Source organism: Pongo abelii, chromosome 9, assembly GCF_028885655.2.
Source record: "Pongo abelii isolate AG06213 chromosome 9, NHGRI_mPonAbe1-v2.0_pri, whole genome shotgun sequence".
NCBI lineage: Eukaryota > Metazoa > Chordata > Mammalia > Primates > Hominidae > Pongo > Pongo abelii.
In genome coordinates, this window is record NC_071994.2 from 6,887,072 (window position 1) to 6,895,768 (window position 8,697).

The following is an 8,697-nucleotide window of genomic DNA, read 5'->3' on the forward strand; positions in this document are numbered from 1 at the left end:
GCCCCCGGCCCAAGCCTCCACTGGAGTCCAGGAAGTCTGGGGGAGGCTGAGCCCAGGCTGTGGCCTTGCGGACGGGTCCTGAGGCGCTTGATCCCGGAGAGGAGGCCTGGAGAACGGAGCGGATAACGGACCAGCGCCAACCGCGCGCGTCTATGCTGGCCCCGATGCGGGGGCAGCTCCGCTCAGGCCCAGCTCAGGATAGGAGATGAGACCCTGCTCTCCTCTCACTTCGAGGCTTGTGCGCCTCTGGCTGATGGGACCCCAACATTCGCAGGCTCATGGGCCTGGGGTCCCCAGGATGTTCCCCCACCTCCGGGACCCCTCCCTTGGGTGGGCGGCAGTGAAACCCGCCGGTGCTCACACCTTCCTGCTCTCGACCACCCTGGAGAGGCCCCGCGCTGGCCCTTGGGTGGGTGGCTGCCCCACTCTGGGCCTGCTTCACTGGCAGCAGGACACAGGGCCAGGCCATGCTGCCTTGTTCTGCCCAGGGCCCCGCACCCAGCAGGCCCTAGGAGATACCCTGGGGCCAGAGGCCAGCTGTCAGCTCCACCTGCAGCTGCAGCCGGGGGTGTCACTACGACGTTGCTCCAGGTCAGCACCATGGGCGTCATCAGGTCCTAGTGCCTGGAAACTGGGATTCACGACCGTCCAGCTGCCTGCACTTTGGACAGGCCTGGGGCATTCCCACTGGAGGCCAGGGGCCCTTCAGCTCTGGTGATCCCTAAGCCCCACACAGCAAGCATAGGCCTGAGGGGCTGCGGCAGGGGTGGACAAATGGAGCCCCAGAGCCGGGCCTGAAAACTGAGTCACGGCCAAGCTCAGCTGTGGTTCCTCAGAAAATTGGGGGACTTGTGGTTGGGTGCCATAGGCCTGTTCTGACAGGGGCGGGGCCTGATACAACCAGACAGCCTGAGTGGGGTCTCAGCAGAGAAGTGCCTGGAGATCACGGTAAGGGAAAGAACCCAGCGGTGAGCTGGAAAGACTGACCCGCTTGGAATAGAAGTATTCCGTGCGCAGCTACAGGCTCCATGCCACGCTCTAACGGTGGTTACGTCTGGGAAAAGCTAAACCTGTGGTGATTCAGGAGTCCTACGCCTGCCTTGTTTTTAGAAAGAGCGGCTGTTTTCATCAGTGGCCAAGATGAGCTGTGGGCCAGACCTGTAGACACTTCCCAGGCTCCAGGCTTCCCCTCGCCTTCTGCAGTTACTTCTCATCCCAGTGCCACAGGCTGTGGGGCCCAAGCAGGAGCCCAGCCACTTTGGCATTAGATGGCAATGCCTGGTCTAGGAAGCAGGCCCAGGTGTTAGACCTGAGAAAAGGCTCCCTGGGAATGGGCTGGGAGAGGCTGGTTTTCTTGCTGCAGGCCTTCTCAGAGCCTTGAATGTCTACCATGCAATTACCTGCCAGCAGGCAGAGAGCAGCTAGAGCATTTCCCACACTCACAGGGCCAGGAAACTTGTTCTTTCGAAGAAGTAGCTTTTTTACAAAGCAGTGCTTTGTAAAAAGCACTTTTGGAAATGACGGGGGACGGGGGGTCAAGGTCTCTGAACTGAGTTTTATTATGGGATGTGCACTGCATGGCCCTGAGCAAGCCCTTTCACCTCTCAGAGCTGGTTTCCTCACTGCAAATGAAGTGAAATCCTTCCATAGTACTTAGCACAAGTTCAAGGGGGCTGCTTTTGGCCATTATATGGCCAAGGGGCTTGTGTGTGGCCCTAGGGAAACCCCACCATGTCACTGGGCCAGCAAAGCAGGAAGTGGTGAGCAGTGGCCGGGCCAGCAGCCTGGCATGGGGAACATGGGGGAGGAAAGAGGATGTGGCTGGAAGCAAGGCCAGCTCAGGGCCAGCAGGGCCTGTGTCACCCTCGTGTGACTGTCACCCCAAGCAGGCTTCCTCCTACCCCCAGCAAGGACGCCCCGGCCTGAGTTTCTGCCACTTGCTGTTCTTCAGCCTGAGGTCTTGGGAGGCTCCAAGTCCTAAGGGTCTTAGAAGTGGATGGCTCTTGGGAGACAGGAGGCCCAGGCCCCAGCCAGGACACCCGGGAGAGTGGGAACGGCAGGTCTGTGGTGACCCCTGGCATCGCTGGGCCTTGGGGAAGACGCCCAGGAAGAGGCAGGGTGACAGGGATGCTGCGGCCTGTGGCCCAGCCATGGGGGCCTGGTGGGGCCCTGGAGTCCACAGGAAGGCAGGGCTGGGGCATCAGGACTCCAGAGAGCATAAAGACTAGGTGGCGACCTAGTCCAGTTGGAGGCACCACAGGCCTCAGGTAGGCCGAGGACGGCCCCACCCTGGACCACCAGAGTCAAGACAAGAAGCCATGGGATTGGAGCGGTTTTATTGGGCAGCAGGGGCTGCGGGCTGGTGGGGCGTCACCGATACAAGTAGTCAGCCTGGATGTTGGCGGCGATCTCAGCCTCCCACTTGTCCCCGTTGTTGAGCAGCTTCTCCTTGTTGTACAGCAGCTCCTCATGGGTCTCCGTGGAGAACTCAAAGTTGGGGCCCTGCAGGTTGAGATGCAGGGATGACGGTTAGGACCTGCTGAGGAGCCTCAGCCCCCCTCCCACCCGGGGGCCTCACATGCCTCGACGATGGCATCCACGGGACAGGCCTCCTGGCAGAAGCCGCAGTAGATGCACTTGGTCATGTCGATGTCATAGCGGGTGGTCCGGCGGCTGCCATCGGCTCTTGGCTCAGCCTCGATGGTGATGGCCTGCGGGAGGGGCCACCAGACACTGCCGTGCTGCCCTGTCATATCCCAGGCCCCAGGGCCCCTGTCACTGCTCATCCCCACCCCTGGTGTCTGCCAGAAGCCCTGTCCCCTCAGAGGCCTCCTGGACTCCGGCTAAGAGGCCGCCCTGCACCTCTGGTGCTCGCGCCTGTCTCCTCAGCACATGCCCTGCTGGCATCCCTGCCTTGCTTGTTTTTTTTTTTTTTGAGATAGTCTCACTCTGTCACCAGGCTGGAGTGCAGCAGCACAATCTCGGCTCACTGCAACCTCAGCCTTCCCGGTTCAAGTGATTCTCCTGCCTCAGCCTCCTGAGTAGCTGGGACTACAGGTGTGCATCACCACGTCCAACTAATTTTTGTATTTTTTAGTAGAGATGGGGTTTCACCATGTAGACGAGGATGGTCTTTATCTCTTGACCTCGTGATCTGCTTACCTTGGACTCCCAAAGTGCTGGGATTACAAGCGTGAGCCACCGCGCCCAGCCTGCCTTGCCTGTTTGTCAGCTGCTGGCGTCATCTGCCAAGAACCCCCTCTCACAAGGGGGCTGTTCACTGCTTTGTTCAGTGTAGTACCCGCTGCCCTAAGGGTCTCACCCTGCGGTGAGTGCTGGGTTACAGTCCCGCCACGCCTCACCAAGCTTTCCAGATATTTTGAGTATTACAAATTGAAGGTTTGGGGCAGCCCTGCATAAAGCAAGCTCACTGCTGTCATTTTACCAACCATGTGCTTGCTTCTTATCTCTGGGTCAGCACTTTTTAGGAATAAAGTTTTTGTTGTTGTTGTTTTTTGAGACAGAGTCTCGCCCTGTCACCCAGGCTGGAGTACAGTGGTGCAGCTCATAGCGCACTGCAGCCTCAACCTCCCAGGCTCAAGCGATCCTCCCACCTCAACCTCCTAAGTAACTGGGACTACAGGGGCTAATTTTTTGCATTTTTTGTTGTTGTTGTAGAGTCGGGGTTTTGCCATGTTGCCCAGGCTGGTCTCAAACTCCTGGGCTCAAGTAATCCCCTCACCTCGACCTCCCAAAGCGCTCGGACTACAGGTGTGAGCCACTGTGCCTGGCCCCTAAAGTATTTTTAATTAAGGTATATACGTTGTGTTTTAGACACTTAGCAGCCTACAGTACAGTGTAAATCCTTTTTTTTTTTTTTTTTGAGACGAAGTCTTGCTCTGTGGCCCAGGATGGAGTATGGTGGTGCAATCATAGTTCACTGCAACCTCCGCCTCCCAGGTTCAAGCAATTCTCCTGCCTCAGCCTCTTGAGTAGCTGGGACTACAGGTGTGCAACACCACACCCGGCTAATTTTTGTATTTTTACTAGAGACGGGGTTTCACCATGTTGGCCAGGCTGGTCTTGAATTCCCGACCTTGTGATCCGCACGCCTTGGCCTCTCAAAGTACTGGGATTACAGGCGTGAGCCACCGCACCCGGCCCTAATTTTTTTTTTTTCAATTTTGGCTCACTGCAACCCCCACCTCCCGGTTCAAGTGATTATCGTGCCTCAGCCTAGCAAGTAGCTGAGATTACAGGGACCTGCCAACGTGCCCGGCTAAGTTTTGTTATTTTTAGTAGAGACAGGGTTTCACTATGTTGGCCAGGCTGGTCTCGAACTCTTGACCTCAAGTGATCCGCCCACCTCGGCTTCTCAAAGTGCTGGAATTACAGGCACGAGCCACTGTGCCCGGTCTAAATCTAACTTTTAAATGCACTGGAAAACCAAAACATCTGTGTGACTCAGTTTACCCCGATGGTCTGGAACCAAACCTGCAACATCGCCGAGAATGCCTACACTGTTGGTTGCAATCCTGTGCCTTAAATCTACTTCTCTCCATTTGATGGATGAGAAAAACAAGGTTCCGAGAGGTTGAGGGGCTCTCCAAAGCTACACGGCAAGTGGGGGCACAGCCCAAACTCAAGGGCACGTCCTAACTCTCAGTTCCTGGGTAGCCCGCTGGGGGAGGGGCTGGCTGGGAAAACCTTCAAATGTGCTTGGCAGGGATTCTTATATGCCCCCATCCCAGAAATGTAGTGTCCACAACTCACAGTGGGACCTGTGGCTGGCAGGCTCATCCTTTAGTGCTTATAAAGATGGGGACAATAACCTCTACCTCCTCGAGTGGTTGTGGAGGTTACAGGAGAGGCTGTGAGTCACACATGTGGCACAGCGCCGGGTCTGTCTGTGGACAGCACTCACTACCTGGAAGCTAAGGCTGTGACCATCGTGACTGCTGTTTGGGGACACTCCTATGCACTCTCAGTCCGTGGCTGGAGTAGAGACATCAGGGCCGCAGCTCATGGCCTGGAGGACCTGGGAGTGCTCCAGAGGACAAACTAGGATTTGGACAGGAGCCACCCGAGTCACAGAACACTGGGAGGGGTTGCTGTGTGCACAGAAAGTGGTGATGGCGGCTGCCGGGGCTCCTGCCAGGCACACACAGGGGTCTGACCAGAGCTCTGACCGAGTCATATTGTTCCTGTGCTGACAGGCCTGGCCCCCGCTGGTAAGCACGAGACCCACTAAGAGAATGGAAAGCCGGGCCTCAGGGGAGCAGCCACTGGGGAAGGGAATCTGCAACAGGCACACAAGCAGGACCCCGGAAATGGTGGCTACATCCAGGGAGGCGTGGACAGCCTCAGGTGCCACCCCATGGCTCAGAGGCCCAGGGGTCACACCCCTGGCCAGACCCCAAGGGGGAACCTCTGTGTGTCAGGTGCCTGGCCAGGGCTGGAAGCTTCACTCTGCCAACTCACTGACTGCGCTCTGGTAACAAGGCCTTATCATTCCCATTCACGAGGGAAGTGGCTCAGAGTGAAAGGGACTTCCCTGGGGACGCACATCAAGCAGGGGCTAGGGTTTGGGCCTAGGGCTGCCTGGCCTCCCTCTCCCAGTGGCAGGGGCTGGCATGGTGGCTGGTTGGGGCAGGGGTTCACCTGGGCGGGGCAGATGGCCTCGCAGAGTTTGCAGGCAATGCAACGCTCCTCCCCGGATGGGTACCGACGCAGTGCATGCTCCCCACGGAAGCGAGGGCTCAGCGGGCCCTTCTCGAACGGGTAGTTGATGGTGGCCGGTTCCCGGAACAGGTAGCTCAGGGTCATGCCCAGGCCTGTGGGCAGCACGGGTGTGGTGGGCAGGGGCACCCTCCTCCCCCATGCATCCGTGCCCACCCGGCACCTGCCCTGTCCCCTCCTGCCCAGGACGCACCTCGGAAGAGCTCAGTCAACAGCAGGGTGCGGGCTGCCCGGTCAGTCACTGACTTCATGTCCATCTCGGGCTCCTGCATGTTCACATACTCTGCAGAGAGGCGGGCAGGGAGGCCGTGGCAAGAGGCCTCGCACACTGTCTCCCTGGAGCCTCAGGGAGAGCAGGCCTGGCCCTCACTTCCAGGTGCAACTGCTGGGCTCCAAAGGGGCTGTACCCTCACCACACCTCTCCCCAGCCTCAGCAAGGACCCTGGAGGCCGCCTCTGGCCCGAGCCCGTCCTTGCCTACCTCTCCCTGTGCGTGGGCGGCCATTGGAGCCCAGACACACTCCCCTGCCCAACAGGGCTTGAAAGAGGAATCAAGGGGGGTAGGTGGGGGGCTTGAGCCTTTGCCTTCACCAGGGACTGGCAAGAGGCACAGGTACCCATGGCTCACACCTGGCAACCCCCTCCCCATCACACCCAGGGAGCTCTGAGATCACACGTGCTAACCTCGGCAATGATGGACCCTGCCCCTGTGAATCAGAGTCAGTCTCCATCACCATAATCATTTTAAGAGTGGAAACAGGCTCAGAGAAGAACGCCCCTGACAAAGCCAGGACTGGAACTCAGGTCTCTTCCCCTACTCCAGCAGGACCAGTCAGGAACACCTGAGGCTAGAGGCCACCCAGGTACTCACTGTAGGTGGCTGCCACTGCACTGCTGTGGAGGCTCCGGCCACAAGGAGGTCCTGCAAAAAGAGGGGGGTGACCTCATGCCAGGAGACTGGGCTCCCCTACCCCCAGCAAAGGCTTCTTTGGTCCTACCTGCACGTGCAGCCTGGGCCAGGGCCCGCAGCAGCATAGGCGTGGTCAGGCAGCGCATCTGGGGGCATAAACAGGGATGGAGGGTGGGGTGTGCCCAAGAACCATCCTCTTCTGAGACTGGCACCACAAGGATCCCAAGTCTCCACTGAAGACCTGCGTATCGCTTTGCCCTCTACTCATACCCCATTGCTGTCAGAGGCACAGATGGCTTTCCTGTTCCCAGTGCCTCCCAGCTTTCCATCTGATTCAGCTTGGCTGAGCTACAGTTCAGTTTCTGTGGACCCCAAGTTCTGCCTCACCTAAGAAACCTTTTAAATCTACCCTTCCTTTCTCCCTCCCAGAGATCCTGTTTCCCATCTTTCTGCTCCTCCCTTCATCCTCCCCAAATCTGACCAAAAACATTACCAGCCCCCACCAGCATGCACTGAGAGCAAACTTTGTTAGCTCTCCTCCCCCAGGAACCGTGCCCAGCGGGTGGCAAACGCTGCCATCCTATCCTTACAAGGACTCCACGAGGGAGGCACAAATAAGGCGCTGGGGCTCAGTTTGTTGAATGACTCGCTAGGGCTGGGTATGGTGGCTCACGCCTGTAATCCCAGCACTTTGGGAGGCTGATGCGGGTGGATCACCTGAGGTCAGGAGTTCGAGACCAGCCTGGTGAACATGGTGGAACCCCGTCCCTACCAAAAAATACAGAAATTAGCCAGGTGTGGTGGCAGGCGCTTATAATCCCAGCTACTCGGGAGGTTGAGGTAGGAGAATCGCTTGAACCCGGGAGGCAGAAGTTGCAGTGAGCCCAGACTGCACCACTGCCCTCCAACCTGGGCGACAGAGTGAGACCTTGTCTCAAAAAAAAAAAAAAAAAAAAAAGAAACAAAGAAAAAAAAGTGACTCGTCGGAAGTCACACGATAAGGAGGTGGGCCGAGGATCGGAACCCAGCCCTGCCCTGCTGGAAACCCTTCAAGGCCTGAACAGTCCTCGGTACCACATTCCTTTCCCCAGCTTCAAGGCCCTCCTGGAACTCTCCCCCAGCCTGCTGCGTGACCTTGGACAGATGACGTGACCTGACCTCCGTCTTCTCACCTATGAAGTGGGTTGGGGGCGGGTGGTCTTGGGAATTAGGGGAGCCCGTACATGCCAAGGGCACCCCAGAGCCCAGAGCCCGGCACTTAGCCGGAGCTCATAAGTGCTCATCCCACGACCTGTGACCCCCTAACAGGCCCACTCCTTTGGATCACTGACTGCAGTTCCAGGGACCCAACCCTGCACCTTCCCCACCTTCCCAGTGATCTCCGACCCTATCTAGGCCGGTGGCGCAGAGCGGGCGGCGCATGCGCCCTGAGAGCCGGCTCCCCGCTGCACCTGAAGGACACGGAGGCCGCGGGTCCTGAGTGAGCCGAGGGGAAGCCCAGGCGCAGAGCTGGCGGCGCCAACGGGGACACCACACTCGCCCCCGACGCCACGCTGCCCAAGCCTGGCTTTCGCGGCCAAAACGTGAACACCCACCTTGAAGCGCCGCCGCTGCTTGCCTTGCCAAGCAGGCCGGTCAATCGGGAGGCGGGGCCTACACTCTAGGACGCTGCCATTGGGCCAGCGGGCTCCCCCTTTTCTGTATTGATGCTCCATGGTGTGGTCTGATTGGCCAGCAAGGCTGCTGAAAGAGGCGGGATTCAGAAATATCTTTCTTTTGATTGGCTAGGAGAGACCGGCGCTTGAAGATTGTAGGGGGCCGCCATGTTGGTTTGGGGAGGCCAATAAGTGAAGACTTCCGAGCGTCTGGAGGCGGGACATCCGGGGCGTGGTTTAGAAAGCGTTTGCGGTCGCCGTGGGTGCAGCGGGTGGGCCCCCCGGGGCTGGGTGGGGGGGCGTGTGATGACGGTAATGGCGACGAGATGCTCTACTCACGCGGCCTCCTTTAATCCTCACAGCAGCCCTGCGTGGAGAAACTACAGTAACGTTA

At 58.4% G+C, this 8,697-nt stretch overlaps 1 protein-coding gene across 5 annotated transcripts; it reads right to left on the reverse strand.

Annotated features, from left to right (window-relative positions):
* Positions 1-2,319: 2,319 nt before the first annotated feature.
* On the reverse strand, positions 2,320-8,358 carry NDUFS8 (NADH:ubiquinone oxidoreductase core subunit S8). 5 transcript variants are annotated; one of them, XM_054523685.2, is made up of 8 exons: positions 8,244-8,280; positions 7,366-7,416; positions 6,737-6,794; positions 6,610-6,660; positions 5,933-6,022; positions 5,662-5,834; positions 2,583-2,711; positions 2,320-2,502 (listed from the first exon to the last, which is right to left on the reverse strand). In XM_054523685.2, the coding sequence occupies exons 3-8, from the start codon at positions 6,792-6,794 to the stop codon at positions 2,371-2,373; spliced, it is 633 nt and encodes a 210-aa protein (XP_054379660.1). In that variant the 5' UTR covers positions 7,366-7,416; positions 8,244-8,280; the 3' UTR covers positions 2,320-2,370.
* Between the last annotated feature and the right edge of the window lie 339 nt (positions 8,359-8,697).